At 40.5% G+C, this 18,905-nt stretch overlaps 1 protein-coding gene across 5 annotated transcripts in view; it reads left to right on the forward strand.

Annotated features, from left to right (window-relative positions):
* The window catches only part of ZNF217 (zinc finger protein 217), a 34,000-nt gene extending 15,341 nt beyond the window's left edge, over positions 1-18,659 (forward strand). For 3 of the 5 annotated variants that reach the window (XM_081011069.1, XM_081011066.1, XM_081011070.1), the window contains exons 2-6: positions 4,961-6,726; positions 9,417-9,542; positions 10,485-12,026; positions 14,663-14,789; positions 16,003-18,659. In XM_081011069.1, the coding sequence (XP_080867195.1) occupies positions 5,325-6,726; positions 9,417-9,542; positions 10,485-12,026; positions 14,663-14,772 (3,180 nt within the window). In that variant the 5' untranslated portion in view covers positions 4,961-5,324 and the 3' untranslated portion in view covers positions 14,773-14,789; positions 16,003-18,659. Of the gene's footprint in view, positions 1-3,812; positions 4,035-4,960; positions 6,727-9,416; positions 9,543-10,484; positions 12,027-14,662; positions 14,790-16,002 lie in introns of those variants that run through there. The other 2 variants (XM_081011067.1, XM_081011068.1) reach the window with 2 other exon arrangements.
* The last annotated feature ends 246 nt before the right edge of the window (positions 18,660-18,905 follow it).

An 18,905-nucleotide genomic window follows, 5' to 3' on the forward strand; every position in this document is an offset into this window, starting at 1 on the left:
GTAGAATTTAAAATTCGTAAGGTATTTTTGATCTTTCTGTCCTTCCCCCTGCCCTACAAATGGTAGACATGAGATTACACAGAGGACTTTCAGGCTCATGTTATTCAACAAAAAGAAGCACACAGAGGTCTGTTCAGCTATCGGAGAAATATGAGCAATGTAGTTTTGCATCTAGCTTAAGATTTAAGGGCCTACTGACATGAATGGTTTCTAAGGTAATGCCTGTAAACACAATTATATTGTTCACAAAGAAAAGTCAGTTGACTGGTGTACAGAGAGAAAATATAGCACACATCTGCCAATGTTTGTTGGACTTAAGTAACAAAAAGCAAAACAAAAAACAGCCATTATCCTTGTTGGATGAAGTAATTAAGAAAATATTGATATTTTTCATTACTAGGATTTGCTGGTAGCTTTTTAAATACATGATGAATTTAATGTGCAGTTATCACAGGACAGACATAAATTCAATATATGAAAGTGTTTCTGTTAGTTATGAAGTCAAGGGAAATCTATACAAAACAAGAATTAGCTGTTGGACAGGATTGCTGAAGCTACATGTCTGAAAACCACTAGGAATGATTGGTTCCCTGTGAGGAAAAAGGAGCAGTTCAAACTGCTTTTTTTTAAAGCTGCATGTGATACATACTACATTTTATGTATGAGCACAAATGTGTATTACACAGGAGTTTAATTGACAGGAATAGGCATGATCCTGTGCCTTGTGTGCACACAGGAAAATTGTATGATGAAAGTGGGGTAGTGAAACTTCTTTCAAAACTATAGCCATTCTAGCTAGTTGAATAGCACCTTTAAAAAAAACACACACACATTTATGGGCATCATACAGTGAGTTGGGCATGGAAACTTTTCAGTTTGGGCTATGATCCCAAGGCTGACCCTGTAATGTAGAAAAAGCTCACATAGGTAGCTTAAGTGGGTCCAGAAATCCAGATGTCATGTCTGCATGGGCAACTCATCATACCCCCATCATTCCTCTCCATCTGCTCACCCACCCTCTCTTGTGTATTTCCTAGAATGCATTAGTTTCTATTGTTCTCCAAAGCATGGTGTAAAGTGAAAGGAAAGACCCTTCCCCTCCCCTATACGTGCCAAAGGCCTTTGTGTGGGGGTTGGAGGCTCCTGCAGTACTGGAATTTAGGTTATAGAGAGGAAGATGCAGTGCTGATCTCTCTTGCTGCTTCTGCCACTTCCCATCATGAAGTGATGTGAACTTCAGTGGGCCTTGATTCCCAGTGATAGGCAAACTCTTTCCTAACTTGAAAGACATACAGTATACTGTAGTTTTAAATACGTTAACTCAAATTCTCTAGTTTTTAAAAAGGAACAATTTAACCTATCTGCATGGTGATGGTGGTTTGGCACTGTTGCCTTTAGATAAATAAAGTTCTGTAACTTTTCATGGGTGAATTTTCAACAAAATGAGGAAAGAAGATGATCCAAATTTGTCCTAATTGTGGTTTTCTGGATACAGATTTTTTTTTTAAAAAAGTTACAGTCTTGTGCCTTATTTTGTATAAAGTCTGCATTGTAGACTGTTCTGTTTCCAAATATAGATTGACATCTCCCATTGGTTTCTGTCATTCTCCAAAGCCTGTTTACTGTGCTTAAAGTGAACACTGGATCTTGAAGCTACAAGAAATTCTCATGTTGATTTATTTTCTATGGTCAGTTTTCAGTACAGTCCGTGGTGTGCTTGGGTGTCATTTCCGCATAAAAAGCTCAGTTCCTGCTCCTAAAAGCTTCCTGTCTGATCATTTCATTTGTCATATCTTCCCTTATGACTTGTCATCTGCTCGGTGTTAAAATGAAGTGGTTTAGTCCTTGCTGGCCACATGACCTGGAAAGCTGTCTATGGACAAACACCGGTTCTCTCGGCCTGAAAGTGAGATGATCCGCAAACCCATAGTCACCTTTGACTGGACTTAACCATCCAGGGGTCCTCTACCTTTAACTTTACTAAATGTAGTGTGTGTACATGTGCCAATTTTGGAAGTGGCAATTTGGTGTTAAAGGGCTTTGGCTTTTCATGCTGACTTCTTTGTTTGCAAGAATGGAGCTTCTGAACCCTAGAGTTACATCCAGTACCCCATGTGGAAAATCTGATCAAGGATTTATGAGTTGTGGGTTCAGAAGACACTGAAATGAGTTGTGAAACTCCAGGTGCCTAGGGTGTTGCTTCTGTATTAACTAGAACATTTGGATTTCAAACCACAAGGAATTTGTGGTGTGCCTGCATGTTTGGCAAGGTCATTTTAGATTTGGAAATGGTTGCAGTGTCTACCATTTTTTAATACAGTACTGACAAATAAATTCTTGCTGCAGTGGGATCTATGGAGCTGAAAGCGAAGAGACATTACATCTAGAATAGGCATCAAGCATGTAATGGAAGGATGGGGAACCTAGGTTCTTCAAGGGGTTACAGGACTACAACTTCATTCCTCAATTCATGTCAATCTTGGTAGACATAATGCTATTGACAAGTGACATCTCTTGGTTTAATCAAAAGAACCGATGTGGTGGTGTGCTTAGAAATGTTCGACTAGGGAGTCATGGTTTCAGATCCCCTGTCAAGTCATGAAACTCACTCTTGACTTGGGTCAAATCTCCTATCCTAACAGGGTTGTTGTGAGGATGAAGTGAGGGTGGAAGAACTAAGTGCCTTGAGCTCCTTGGAGGAAATGTGTTATATAAATGTAGCATTTCTTATTAATATGTTTTGGATTGTGAGTGAAGGCATAAGCCTGGTACGCTTGGAGGGAATGCATTGTGTAGTGTGGTTGCACATTGTGGTGTCTACGCCAGTCCTGTGTCGGCATTGCACTTCATTTAACAAAGTTTTTATACTGCTTAACTGTAAATAACATCTTTAAGTGGTTTACAAAGAATATGAAACACAGAATTGGAAGGGACCATGGGGGTCATCTAGTCCAACCCCTGTCAATTGGGGAGTGCGGGTGCTTTTTAAAGTAACACAAAACTCCTCCCCCCATCTTGGAGAGGAATAGAAAGCTGAACCGTGTATAAATACTAGTAAATAGGGATAAAATTGTTCCCTGTTAAACGGCATATGCTGGTGTATTGTGGTGACTGACTTGGGGAAAAGCTGGTAGTCTTCTGTTCAATCATTATGAACTCATTAGGTGGACTCCAGGAAGACACTCTTTCCAACCTCTGCCCCCCCACTCTCACCATTTTATTTGCTTTTATAGTTGCAACCTTTGTGTGGTATACACCCCCTTTTTTATACAAAAGTGGTTTATAAATATTTAAATACATTATTAAATGGCAATAATAATACTGACCCATCTTATAGGGTTATTTAGACAAGAATTAAGCCGAAGTACTTTGAAATGCCGTTTTATTTCTGCCAAAATGCAGCCCTGTACAACTTGTTGAGCTTTCTTTTCTTTTCTTTTTTTAAATCAGAAACAAGTGTGCCTTGAAAGCTGGATTACCAGGTCTACTGGACCAATGAAATTAGAATAATTTTTTATTCTATTTGCTTCTCAATTGAGATTTAAACATGTTATTGCTTAGAATGGATCACCAAAATGCAGCTGCTCAGAAGAGTTTTATTTTAGGGCTAACGTAGTCTTAATCTCTTATCTGGTAGGTCTGCTGCTGATGGTGCTGTTAAGTAATCCAAAGGGTAGGAACTCCATTTGCTGAGTTGGCTGCCTGCTGAAGTAGCAGCAGACAGTGTAGCTTCAAAATGGCTGCCAGATGGGCACTATCCACAGCAGATGTTGCATATAGTCATGAATAAGAGCTTTACTCACACTTTAAATTAATATTAAAAGTTCAACCATTTTTGCAAGGTGAGGGCTTGTATAAAACAATCCAAATTGTTTGGATGCAATACAGTGGAATGTAATTCTGCTTCACCTGACTTTTTCAGCCAGAATGGAAATGTAGATTTAGGATTTTGGAGGCGAAAGAACTTTAGTAACAATCCTGACCAGACTTCTTTCACTGAAGCAGCTTCCTCCATATGAATATAAAAGCATGATGTGAGTATTAACAGTAACTCCCTAGGGCAGGTTCCTCGCAGAAATTAGTAACTTCCTTTGACAGTTGCATCATTTTAAAGATAACTATGTATTGAAATCTGAATTCAATAGCTGTGTTATACTTACTTAATTGTGGAATACGCAGAATTGTTTTTTAGACTTGCCTGGGCAAACTGTTAGCTGTAGTTGCAGTTTTAAAATGAATTCTAGGAAGAATAATGTTGTTTGGACTAAATGTGTGTGTTTTGCAATAATTTTAAAAGGGAGAAGTCACTTTTTATAAGACAGCCTTAAATATTAGCCATAAAAAGCCACTAGCATGCCAAAAAATAAGACAAAAGAAATACCTGCCCACTTTGAACTCCTCAAGAGGAGCTTGGTAGGATAGATAGATGGTCAACCTCTCTTATGAATAAAAATCAGGCTAGTAAAAAGCCGTGAAATGCAACAGTCTGGCTGAGGAGGCATTAAGTGTTTCCTGCTCCTCTGCCTTCCTGCTTGATTTCTGTGCTAGTCGCAGAGAAAGGGCTTTGCCTCCTTTTTTTGCCAGCTCATAAATGCAGTAGACTGGACAAGGAGAAATGCTTCACTCTGTCCCTTTTCCGTAAGCCCTGCTGCATTTCTATGCTGCGTGGAGAGAAATGACCTTCACTTTCTCCAGCATAGAAGCCTAGTAATACACATATTTTCCTCTAAGCTGTATTTTTTTTTTATCGAATTCCATACATTTTCCTCCCTGACATTCCTGGTTATCTATGGTGACTTAAGGGAGTAGTTTATTACTTAATCTGAATATTGGTAGCAGTATAAAACATGAATAAATCATATAAAATATACTAGTTTAATCTCTTGTTTTTAAACAAAAGTATTTTATTATATCCATGTTTCCTTAGTTAATGTTTGTGTGTTAAATCTTCTCTCCATAGGTGGTGAATTTCTTGGTGCTGCTAAACCATTTCCATATTTCTTTGGGCTTAAGAAGACCAGAATTTTTTACATGTGGAGATATATGCAGGCTAGTTTCTTTGAAGTTCAAATGAACTGAAAAGGCTTCACAGAGAGCATAAACAATCCAGTACCTTCATTGGAGAACTGATGGGACACTTTTATAAATAGTTTGTATTGCGTGAGGATCTCTACCCCTACCGATGAGCAAAAACATTCAACAAACTTCTCTTGATGGTCCTCTGGGCTTGGACATTTGTGAGTAAACAGGTGGGAAGCCACTGAAGTGGCCTTAATCTCCAACGCAAAAAAGCCTAGAATCCATGTTAACATCTTCAAAGGAATATGCCTACTCAACCTCTTTTAGCATATATGGATGGACCAGATGGCATAGCAAGTACTGTTGGTTCACGTATGGAGAACAATGATGCCACTATGCCAATAAAAGGGGCCAACACAATCTCGTACAAGAACTTGCAAGACAAGTTCTTAATGCAAGGGGAAGGATGCATGCCTTTGGATTGCATGTTTTGTGATCAGACTTTCAAGCATCCAGAAGACCTTGGTAAGCATGTCTTAATGCAGCACAGGCCAACACTCTGCGAACCAGCAGTTCTGCGTGTAGAAGCGGAATACCTTAGCCATCTTGATAAAGGACAAGTGAAAACAGACTTGCCACCCTCAGATGCCAATGAAAAGGATAGCCAAGATTTCAGTTGCGTGGTTTGTGGACAAACATTTGAGGAGGCGTATGATGTTGAGGCCCACATGAGAAAGCACAAGGACTCTTTCACTTACTGGTGCAGTGTTTGTGGGAGGAGATTTAAGGAGCCATGGTTCCTCAAAAATCACATGAGAACACATACTGGTAAGCCTGGTTCTAGAAGCAAGACACCTCAAGGATCAGAGAGTCCTATAACCATAAATGAGGTTGTACAGGACCAAGTAACTGAAAGTATTACATCACCTTACAAAATCTGCATGGTTTGTGGCTTCCTATTTCAGAATAAGGAAAGTTTAATTGAGCACAGTAAAGTACATACCAAAGATTCAGTAGCCAGTGATGATGGCTCACAAGCTGATCCAGATGATAAAGGAAATGGATCGCCCAGGGAAGAGTTTTTGCAGTTTTTAAACTTAAAACCACGTATGCCTCTTAGCAATAAAAAGCAAGAAAAGCCTGTGAAATGGATAGCAGAGTTGGATCCGTTCAGTACGTATCAGGCATGGCAACTGGCTACCAAAGGAAAAATTGCTACTGGCCATGGGCAAGTGAAAGAGCCAGGGCATGAAGGAAGTACAGACAATGATGACTCCTCTTCTGATAAAGAAGAGCTTGGGGAAATTTGGAATGCAAACAAAGCAAGCCAAATTGAAAGCACGGGGAAGATCAAGGCAAGCAAAAGCGGAAGTTTCACAGCGATTGGTAATATACCACAAGACAAATTCAAATACCCTGGCCGTGAAGTGCCTTCTATGGAGATGGATTCAAAATTGTCCCAGAACAAAGACAAGCCCACACATTGTTCAGAGTGTGGCAAAGCCTTTCGAACTTACCACCAGCTTGTCCTTCACTCAAGAGTACATAAGAGAGACCGAAAGAATGATTTAGAAGCCAGCTCTGTGGACGGAAAGCAGCCAAGAGCATGCCTTACAGATGTCGGGACTGTGGATGAGAATGGAGTAGGAGAACGAGGGGAAGGAGGCTCTGAAGATGGATCAGAGGATGGACTAATAGAGACCTTAGGTAAGAGCTACTAAGAAGTTGTGATTCCTTTTTAGCTCACTTGTTTTGTTCACGTATACATTATCTAAACCACATTGTTTTTATTTTTTTTTAAGTTACTGACAGAGATTTTTGCTAGTAATGCTATATTAACACCCTTCTTCCTAGGTGCAGGTACTCAGCATTTTGCTGCTTTAAAGTCATGGCATAATTCCTTTCTTGTAAGTGTACTTAAGGGAAGGATGCTTGCGTAATCCTTTGTACAGCATGTTCCATGTACACATGACTGCATCTTGCCCTTTCTAGCAATGTGCAGACCTGTAGTTCAGGTTAGTATAATGGAGCACTGGCCATTCTGTTGATGGCTGAATGACTTTTGTTTCTTTGCCATAAAACCTGGAGAAACTTCGTTGTTTCTCAATTCTTTGCCAACTGGTACTGAGCTCCAAGCACTATAGGGACATGTTTGTATATATTCATGATCATTTAGGTTGTGGTATCATTAGTGCATAGTTGCTAGTGCATTAATTGTTAAAATATAAAAATTTTGAGAAGATAAAAATTAACTGTTATTTTATGAGATGACTAGGTGCATTTCCTGTCCATGTTTTCTGTGTGCACCACCATTCTGCAGCCGTAAATGAAATTGCACCTCCAAGCAATGGCTTTAGAAAGAACCTGAAACGCCCTTTGTTGATTATAATACTGTGCTTGCTGCCCTCTAGTGTTACTTCTTGGGAGTTGCATGTAGGAGCTAGAGGGAGGGAGAGAAAAAACTGTTTACATGACTATCAAATGAAGAACTGGAACCTGCTGTGATGAACAGATAACAAAAGATTTCCCTCCTTTAAATGTATTACAGAAAACCAGGCACTTGTTAGGGTGAACTTTTTTTTTTTACTCAAAACAATTAATTTTTATAAAAGAGAAATTCTTCTGTTCCAGTACTATGAAAGACTTATACAAGCAAATGAACTATGAAGGTGTCCCACACTAGCGTTACAATATTTGAACAAAATTCTGTTTACTGTTGAACTAAAATACTTCCCGTAGGGTTGGGTTTAATACTGTACATTCAGTAATAATAATAAATAATAATATTTGTACCCCACAGATTCGGTAGATTTGTTTCAACTTGTGCAGTGCACTTTGGGTTTGTTCCTCTTGGAAGTCTAACTTTACATTTTGTTTTTCCAGTACATCTATTGTTGAACTAGCAATGCAAGTCTAATAAACTCATTATGCCCACATACACCATGCCACTTAACATTATTTCTAGTTTGGGGTGGGGCTGGGATACAGCAACCATACGTGTTGCTGTTGCATGCTCAATAACTCAGCCGAAGTGTGTGTGTGTTACATGGCCAACAAAACTCCCAAACAAACATATTTAATCTCCATTCTGGTGACTCCTGCTGTTTCCCCCCTTTAAAATGGCCCCAACACAACATAGCATCAGGTCATTTGGGGATTAAGAAGAATAGTTGGGCCACCTATAGACTTGAGTTAAAGCTGTGTCAAAAGTTAAAACTAAAAACCACTCAAAACATCAGCCCCCACCCCCTTGTTGGTATCGTTCTCCATTCTCAGGTGCCCACTCGGAAGCCCCGTCTGGTGGAAATTGCTTGAAACTTAGGAGACCTCAAGGGAAATAATCTGTGTTCTCATGGGGTTTACAAACTCAAAATTAACTCAGAGTTAATTTTGTTAGAATACGGTGCATAGGCCAATTGATAGTGATGTTGATGCTGATAGTGTGTTAATACACTGCATGGTAGTAAAGGAAAAGGAGCAGTAGGGGTAGGAGATGCATGGCTCATACTGCATATGTGTCTAGTGGTGGTAGCCACATTAACACATGCTGTTGTCATTATAGATGCCGAACATGCTTGGATCCAGTACAGTGGTACCTTGGTTCCCAAACTTAATCCGTTCCAGAAGTCCTTTCCAAAACCAAAGCATTCCAAAACCAAGGCACGTTTTCCCATAGAAAGTAATGCAACACAGACTTTTAAAAACAACCCCTAAAACAGCATTTTTACTATCTAACAAGACCATTGATCCATAAAATGGATCCATAAAATGAAAGCAATAATCAGTGCACTGTACTATAAAATAAACAAGACAGTATTGTAGATGATAAAAATTAAAATTATTTTTTTCCCTTGCCTGCACTGATGATAGTCATTGTTTGGAGGGGGGACTTTTATCCATTTCCACAGTCACACAATCAATCAATCAGTTGCTGAACTGGGTTCCAGTCAGAAAAAACAAGTCACAAAAATGAAGTCACAAGTCAAAGTCCCATAAAAGTAAGAACAAGCCACACAAACAAAAATGCAAAAAAAAGCAAAAACAAAAGCACCAAATATCACCTCCGAACACTGCAATTGGAAATGGAAGGCTTCAGTTACAATGGGGGGGGGGGGACACAACGAAAATAAGCAGCGCAACAGTACAAACAGAAGGCAGGGAAGCTTTAATTATGATGGGAGGGGCGCAAATTAGCAGCACAACAGTACAAATGGAAGCTCAGGAGCACATTCGGCTTCCAAAGCAAAGTTCGCAAACTGAAACACTGACTTCCAGGTTTGTAGTGTTCAATTTCCAAGTTGTTCGGGAACTAAGCTGTTCGAAAACCGAGGTACCACTGTATTCACTTTTATAACATGGTTTGTTTGTGTTTTTTCTTTTTTTTCCTCTTTCCAAAGATAAGAACGAAGATGGCATAGAAAGGGCAAAAGTTAAAAACCTTGGCGCCTCTAGAGAATGCAGCTATTGTGGGAAGTATTTCCGCTCAAACTATTACCTCAATATTCATCTCAGAACTCACACAGGTAAAATGAATTAAACTCTCTTCACAATGGTTGGTGCCTGAACTGAAGGAAATTTCATGATTAGGATAATTCCAGCTTTGGTGTTTGATACACTTCCCAGAATCAGCTTACTGCATGCTAAGGAAATACAGTAGCCCCTAGCTGTGACCTCTAGACAGATGAGGTGGTTAAGAGCTATGCTATTAACTCCAAATGTCCAGAATTGTGAGCCAACTGGAAAGGATATTGAAAACTGAGGGATTTACAAATAAGAGAGCACTGCTGCTTGCCTTTTAAGATTTTAGTCTCTTTCCATAGTATGTGGTGTTCAGTGAACTCCAGAGAACTGTGATGTTCAGTGCTAGAAACTATATGTGTGTTGGGAGGAGAGGCTGTTACACTTCCATATTGACTCCAGGAATGTAAGCATCTTCATCAACATTGATGGCTGAGAGCCCACCTCAGAGATTTAGCTTGTAGAAGGACGTGGAAATTCTCAAGTTGCTTTGCCACTTGCTTGAGGGTGGGGGAGTGTGGTAAAGGTCCTTGACATGCGTTATGCTATTCCAGAAGGATGTGATGGCACTCCTTAGTGTTCAGCTTCAGTTGCTTACGGCTACATGGCTCAATCCTGGCTAACCAAGAGACTCACACAGTGATGCTGACCTCTTGAAAATGTATGCAACTATAGGGAGGATTATCACTTTGGCTATATGCTTTGTTGTTTATCCTTACTTTTGTCATGTGTTTAGCAAAATGGTCATCTAAACTAAAGCAGCTAAAACTTCCTCTAAATCAAAGAGATATTAGTACTTAGTGAAGCTCCAGTGTTAGATTTTGGCAAAATATTGATTTCCCAGCATATTTAGTGGAGATGGGAAAGGATAGCACAGATCCCTTCTTGTGTTCTTTTAGCAGAGGGAAATGGTAATAGCTCTGACTTCTCGTTTGCAACTCTTTCAGGTGAAAAACCATACAAATGTGAATTTTGTGAGTATGCAGCAGCCCAGAAAACATCTTTGCGATATCACTTGGAGAGACACCACAAGGACAAGCAAACAGAAGCTGCAGCAGATGTGAAAATTGACAGTAAAGGTTTGCTATCTTCTCAGGAGATGGGCTTTTTGCCAGTCGGCAATTGTGTTCCGGAAACCAAAAATCTGAAAAGGCTCCTGGAAGATGCCAAAGATGCTAAAGGAGGCCCACCTGTAAAACAGCAGAAAGAAATGCTTTCCTCTTTTCAGACTGCACTGAACAATATCACTCAGGACACAAATAAAGGTACAAACTATGGTGGCTCAAATGATGGTGCATCAGTTCCATGCCTTGAAAACTTAAAGTTGGAAAAAATTGAAATAGAGCTTCAGGAAAACAAGCACGTTGATAGGTCTGAGAAAAGGAATTATGTTTTGCCAGAAAGTGTGCTTTATTCTGGTGCTGTGAAAGGTGAAACAAATACGGCTCTTCTAAGTGACATTTCAGAAAACTCGAAATGCAGACTAATAGCTCAAGAAAAGCCCTTAAATTTGTCTACTGGCTGTTCTCTGGATGCTTCAGTAACTGCTGCCTCTCAGTGCTCCTTAGCAACCAGCACCTGCTCCTTTTGTACTTACCGAACACTATATCCAGAGGTTCTAATAATGCACCGGCGATTGATGCATAAGCCCCCCAATAATTCCAACGCTGCTAATAAAAATAGCATCAGAAATAGGGCAGCTCTTAAAGCCAGACGTACTGGATGCCCACCTTATCTTCTGGGAAAGGATGTGCACCCTCTGCCTCTTAACCCTGGGAAAATCAAGTCTTCCTTGCCTACCCAGTCAAAATCCCCGCATGTGGAGAAGGCTAAACATTGTCCCACTCTACGGAGCAAAGCACCCATTTTTTCAGCATTGAACTCTAGCAGCTCGGCACCAAGTAACTTGAAATCATGCAAACGGCAAGTGATTGGAGGTCAGATTACTAGCTCTAGACCACAACATGAAACCCACAACAGCCCCAGTAGCACTCCTGTACAGGATAGAGGGAAAAAGCTGGATCCTAAAGCAAGAGTTTTGGCTTCTCAATTAGGCATAGCAAGTAGCAACATAAATGGCTCTCTTGAGACTCCGTTGAACGAATCTGCTTGGTCAAGCAATCGAGGAATAGAGTTTCTCAGTAACAGACCTGCAGGGAATATAAACTTGGAATTTGATGGACTGCCTTCTAAAAGAGCAAGGTCTAATCTTTTGGCTCCAGAACAGATTGACCCTATGCTGTATCGGAGAGGGAACGATGCTGGCAGATTACATATTGCAGGCAGATATGCAGGTCTGCTACCTCAGGAATATTCACACACCAAACCTGCTGCCTCTTTCCTCCCAGCCAAACAAGGGCTCATGAGCTCTGAAGTAGATGCTATAAATCCAGTGACTATTCTGAAGCCATACGAAACATATGGTCCTGGGCCATATTACAGTTCCTGTGGATCAAGTAGCAGCCAAGTCCCCAGCTCTTCAAAAGAAGGTATTCACACTGTGTTTCAGCACTTTAAAAACAAACTAATGCTTTCTGCTTGCTGAATCAAATTATCATGTTTTAAGTGACTGCACTGCTCACAAAAACTAGAATTTACCAGCCATTTATCTAATCCTCAGTGTGTATTTAAGAACTTGGATGTGATTGCTGTTGTCTCATTAATCCTGGGCTTATTAAATGTATCTGGGGGGAAATAGGATAGCAGACATATATTTACTTGCTGCTACAAAGTGGCGCCCAATCACAACTATGGTAAAAACTTGGATATCTCTGTGGGATATTTTGACTTCTTCCCCAAAGGAGATCAACGCATGGCTTCTACTGTGAACCCAAAAATTTCCCATCCAGACATTGTAAAATAGGTCACTCTGTTTTTCTTTTTCTGACCAATCGCCAGTAATAATTTCTTTTTTTAAGAAATGAGAGTGATCACTTACCTCCTCCTTTACTTCCCCAAGGGCTTACATTACCAGAAGACAGGGATTTGGCACCACACTATGTTTTCACACAGCATGTTGCTAAGAGCAGCTGCCTTCAAGCTGCATAATTTCTGTTTTGCAGAAGCTGTTGTGCATGTAGTTTTTATGTCAGCCACCCTGGGTCTCTTTTGGGAGGAAGGGCAGGGCAGGAAAAAAGAACAATTAATAAAAAAATAAGGGAGGGAGAACAGAGCCCTAGTTCCTGCTCTTTGTTATACAGCACTGGGTGGGTTGGGGGAGGCTAGGTGTGGGACTCCCTGCCTCCTTTTCTAAACTTTGTCAGTAACTTCTTAAAGCTAGAAAGAAGAGTTATGCCCTATGCCATGTTGGAGAAGGCTACAGACATGCCAAATTCATGGGTATAGCTGGTGACCACACCTGCTGGCCTGAGTCTTTAGGTTCCGGTGGTGACCATTTTGTGCATGTCCAGTTGACATGTGACCAGTGACGTATGGGTTGTTTCAATGCAGAACGAGGGCAGAACAGGATGGGCTTATGCACACTTGAGGGCCAGGAATGGAACCCCCACATAAAATGGTCACTGCCTGTATATGTATGCCCGCTCAGAGAAAAAAGCATCAGCACAAGATGTGCAACCTGGACTTAGATCCAGGGCCAGCACAACGCTTGAGAGTACCTGGGACAAAGTACTCTCACTAAAATGCTGCCTTGTTGCCCCTCCTGAAATAATAGTTTTCCAGGTGCAAGGGGAGCAGCAACAGGCACAAGTGGGAACAGACAGCTGTTGGGGGCCATGCAGTACTGAAAGTAGCGGAGCTCCAGGTTTCTCAGCACAGGGAAGCACTAGGTTCGGTCAGGTGGCTGCAGCCGCAGATTTCATTTCCCCAGAATGCTTCAGAGCTGCAAACAGGGATTACTCATTTGGGTAGGGCATTGGGTTTAGTGAAGATGGCGGCACTGGAGCTGCTGGGTCCTTCACAGGTCCCCCCCCCAAAAAAAAAACAAACACAGGACCCTTCACAGGTCCCCCCACCTAAATTAAAAAAGGGAAGGGGGTGCCATCAACAGCTACAGGACCCCTGGGATTTTTCCAGCCATGCCGTGTGCTGATTCAGCACTTGCCTGAATCATGTGACTAATAACACCACATGAAGCAGTAGTATGGTAGTGGCTCATGTAGCTTTATCTCTGGGATGGTATGGACTTACTGTGGTTGTTTGTCACAGGAGCAGTTCCTGAATTACATTAGTGATATAGTTGCTATTCGCCCTTGGTTGCAGTGAAGTAAGAATAAAGAAAGCATGAGGAAGCATGTGGGAAGTGCCTGCACCTACATTTTCATGGCTGTAATGGTGACGAGGCTTTCTCCCTGTGTTCAGATCCCTCTTGTGCAGCTTCTTTATTCCTATTTTCCAGAGTGGTCTCAATCGGATTATTTGTTTTGAATACTTCAGGAAATTATGTATGCTAAGAGTTGGGACAAGCAGCGGCTAAAGTGCTTTGCTGCCTCAGGCCAGGGTTTTCGCTAGATGATTTGAACCCACAGTTCTACAAACTCGCTGCCTTGTTTTGCAATAAAGCTGCATTCACGTGGTTATTATTCCAGCACAAGTCCCGTCCCCCCCAAATTTGGGTATAAAACTAGCATGTCAGTTGTCTTGTGGAAACAAATTGGTAACAGTGCATAAAATGGGAGCTAGGAAGGAACTTGTGCAAGGAACTTGTGCTAGTCTTGTAACATTTTTTTGCACCTCCCACCCAGCTTTAAAACAATTGGATTCATGTCATGCTACAAACTGCTTTTGGTTTCAAAAGCAGTTGGTGCTGTTTTGAGGGGAAAGCTACTGTATAGCACACACACACACACACACCCCGCCTTGAGCTTGTGCAAAATGTTTCATGGTTCATTGGGTCCTGACCATTGTGTTTCGTTGAGGTATGCAGATCATTATCATTGTCTGAAGTAATTCTTCCAGCATTTTGCATTCAAGATAGATTCAGCTGAGTTCATGAAAATGATCAAAATGTAATTGCAAAAAGTGTGTTTATAGACAAGTTATTCATTTGAGCAAGGGCAGAGGAAGAATGCCATGGTTATTTCACTAAGTTCTTGAAATTAGTTTTGTGGCTATTTCTGGCCTTACTGGTAATGTCTTCTAATGTGCTGGGTTTTTTTTTTATTAGGAAAAAGGCCAGTGTCGTATCAACACTTGTCTAGCACCATGCTGCAGAAAAGAGGTTACGAGAGGCTTATTGGCAATACACATAATCGACTGAATGACAAGAGAACATGATTTTGCTACAATGAATGGTAAACAACTTTTTTTATTAAAAAAAATTAACCTCGGGAATAAGGATCTTCCCCCCTCCCCACAATTCACATATTGGCAGGAGGAACACAAAAAAGTCATGAGAATTGATTGTTGCAGACCCTCTTATCCCAGAACAAAAAGTTGGCATTATGTGCTTATCAGTGGTCAAAATGTAAAAATACCATGAGATACAAGTAAAAAGGAGTTGCTGTCCAGCATGCTTGTGAGGTGCAGCTCATTATATGTTGTGCCATCCTGTTGTAGTTTAGTTTCGGTGAGTTTTAAGAGCTTTGCTTCTTTATGCGAAGCGCAGAATCTTTATTGAAAGGCACTGGTTTATTCCTGATCTCATGGTATCTAAAATAATGCTTTGATTTGCTTATGCTCATTTTTCGTAATTGAGATGGCTACCCAGGACCATTCAGTTTAAATATTCTCTGTTCTGTGGTCCTGCTGCCTCTCTGTCTGAGAAACTAGGGTGCAGTCCAAAGCTGTGTGGTTTTCTCCATTTTAAGGAGAAAAGGGTGCTGTGTGAGAGGATTTGCTCTGTTATGTAAATATGAGTCTGAGTTACCAAGCACTCTTACTGGGCTTATTGAATGAATGGCTTTGGCCCAGTAGCTTTGATATTCCAGCGGTCAGGGTTGTCCTATATTGCTGCCCCTAACAGTTTAAGTATCAACACTTTTTAAAGTAACAATGTTAGTGTGTTGACATATCTCAAATAGTGTATGATTCACCTGAAGATTCCCCTCTTCACCTTCCTGGAAATGTTTTCTTACTTGGTTTTCTAAGTGTGTGTCCTTCATTTACCTTGCTTGACCCCCCCACCCCCCCGGTTTGACTTGTTTACAAGAGGATATGTGGTTAAGGCCATTTAACGGGAACATTCAGGTCCTTGGTAGTGCACTAAAACTAAAATATAACTCTTGTAAGGCAAGATTGAGGGGAAATGGGTAACACAATGGCAATGTGTCGCTGATCAAGCATTCCTTTATGTAATTGGGGAGAATTTGCCAAGGGGTGTGTGTGCTATTTTCCATGTTCTGGCACCAGAGTTTATAATCTGTAGCCTGAAGTTCAACACAGTTTTTCTTACATGTGTAATCACTTCTAAGTAGTATTATTTCTGAAGTTTCCAGCCCCACTATGCTGCTTTTTTTGTATCTGTTGTGAGTCATTGCCATAGAACCCTTTGTTTGTGTGTTCCAGGTATGAAGATGCAAATTTTGATTTCCCTTGCAGTTCATCTCTTGAGAATAATGAATGATGAAAGCTACCAAACAAAGCTGTGATTGTACTGTTGTATAGAGAGAAACACTACAGTTCTGTAATGGAAGGTCTGACCCCATTTGTACATTGTGGACCTAAACACTGTCTTCTCAAGACTAGCTTGCAAAGAACTGGCAAATGCATCTGTTCCTGATTTTGAATAATATTTTTTCTCAGAATTATCATTGACCAAATATTCAATATAAAGTATATTTTTGCATACTTGAGTGCTGCTGAAAAGAGATCCAATTTAGAAGCTGTGTGTAACCCTTGCACCTCAGGTAAATCTGTGCATTGAGTGTGTCTGGTTTAAATACTGGGATTATTTTTGTATAAGGGTAGTAGTTTGTCAAATTTTGTTTTGTGCTTTAACCTATGTACATTTTTGAAAACGTTTCCAAATGAACAACATACTTTTGTTTTCATCTTATGCAGTTTAAATACCAGCTGGAATAAGGCAAAAACATTAACACAAGTACCACAATCTTTTCAAAGAAACCGTGTACTTTATTTTCTATCAATAGGGAGTAACACGTCTCATAATCCTTGGCATGCAGTCACAATTCAGATAAAATGCTTTTTGGCCTCCAAGCTATTACTGAAGAGGGACATGTGCTTGCATGAGAGAGATTCAGTTTACCCCTCTTCCTCCTAAATACTCAGTTTTGACTCCACAAATGGATCATATTGCAAAAATGCATAGCTTTAAAAATATTTTGTACATATGCCTGAAGCAGAAAACAGCATTCCTGTTGAACCCTGATGCAACTTCTTGTACCAGTTACAAAACTTTATATTTGCAAATATAGTACTCCTTGTTTGTCCAGCAGCCAAAGCAAGGACATGACCCACCCATTCATGTAGCTGTATGCATGGGAAAAGATTTCCACATGGTACTATGAAGTCCTATTCCACTCCCCACCCCACCCCCCACCCCAACATTCCTGTCCATTTTGGGCCAGAATATAATGTCATGTGCACTGCCATTACTTTCAACTGAAGGCCTGTCTCGCCTCCCCCTCCCACCTCACCCCGCTCCTCCACAGATCTGCGTATATGGGGCAACTGTGGGCCTTCCCATGTTGAAGGCAATGGCCTGCACATTTCACTGTGCCCAGGGCTATATTCACCAAAGCAAAGAGGAATGGTGGTGGCTTTACTTAGGGACCCACTCCTTTACATTTGGAACTGTGTGCTGTGCATGCAGTGCAGCCCCAAGTTGGTTTGATAGCCTTGTCAAGGAACTGTTGGGGGTTTTTTGTGTGTGAACCCAATATTTTTTTCCATTGCACATGACAATAATGAATGGAAGAGCCGTCTTGTTACCAGCCATGGTGCTGTGCATATTGATGATACAGCATGTGAAGCCTTTAATGACTCATTCTTTTCTTTGGGTTTGGATGTCAAACATTTCCAGGAAACAAATGGTTTCAAAAATAATTTTTGCACTGTTGATTTGTGTGTTTCTTATCAGATGTAAAACAGCAGAACACAGACTTTCTTGGTGATTACCCCACAACCCCATATGCAACTTTGAGACATTTTAAATTAATTTCTTACGTCCTGTGTATTAAGGGATATGTAATTTTGATGTCTCTGTAAAACTGGCAATGTAATGAAGTGCTGTGTATCAGGAAATTGTACACAATTTACCATTTTCCTGTTCATAAGCTGAGCCATATGTACATAAAATCTAGATTTGTTTTCCTAGTTTTGCACTTTTATAGCCTATTTTTTGAAGATAAATTTGCGTGGAAGATGGTTATTCTATTTTTGCCTTACCCTTCAACGAGTCTTATAGGATGTGTAAAATAACTTGTCTGTATCCTTTTTTTCAAGTAATAAATCTTAAAATATAAAAGACCAGGGCTATGTTTAACTATAGTTTGTATGTTTTTAAAAGAATCTTCCTCTTCGTTTTGGTGCAGTTTTTCTAAAACTCTCAGTCTCTTTTCAGTATGGAAGAGAACGAAGAACGCTTTCAAATTTGATTCGGGACATCTCTCTCGTGTTACCTTTATTATGTCACTGGAGCTGCTCCAGCGCAAGCTTCTTCCTTCCCTGCAGAAAGAATATCATAAGTCCTGCACTTGCTGGGTTGGTTTCCGGAAGGGGAGACACTGGTGGACCCTTTCCCAATGGCCTGGGGTTTCCAATGCTCCTTTTGCAGCACAAAACAAAGCAGCTCATATATTGTGACGTTAACACAAGAGATGCCCTCAATTGCAGCTGTACACCCAAGCATTTCCACACGGGAGTGCCATGAAAGCCCTGTCAAAACAGAGGATCTGCAGCAGCAGAGCTTTTTGATTGCAGCCCTGGTCTCCAAAGTAGGTTTTGCCCATCAGTATTAACTATGGGATACTACTGGTTTTTTTGGTTTTTTGTTTTGCAATAGCAATGAGTATACTGGTACAAATTATCAATTTGTTGTATTTATTTCCTACCATCTTGATTTGTTTTAATTGTGGAACCTCCCTTAAGTTTGTCAGGCTGTAGACACCAATTCAAGTCATTTAATTTATGATGTGTTTTCAGTTTAGTGGAATATGTTATTACATGTGGATGTAAATACAACTTGGTGTTTTTTTTGCAAATACTCTCGTCCTTGTTTCACTTTCTGAACACTAGACAGTCAAAATTTTACAGGGTGGTTGCGTGGTTTTTGTTTGAACGCAAGTTGCATGCAAAATTCCAAGTACTGAACGGTCATTCTGCAAGAGGACTAAAGCAAGAAAATTACTGAGGAGTGTCTTAGGGGGATTTATGGAGCAAAGTGAAGTAGTAAAACTGATGTCAAGCGGGGGGGGGGTCTCTGTTGTTTTCAAAAGTTTACTAGGGTT

This window comes from Podarcis pityusensis (assembly GCF_964106645.2).
Source record: "Podarcis pityusensis genome assembly, chromosome: 6".
Lineage (NCBI taxonomy): Eukaryota > Metazoa > Chordata > Lepidosauria > Squamata > Lacertidae > Podarcis > Podarcis pityusensis.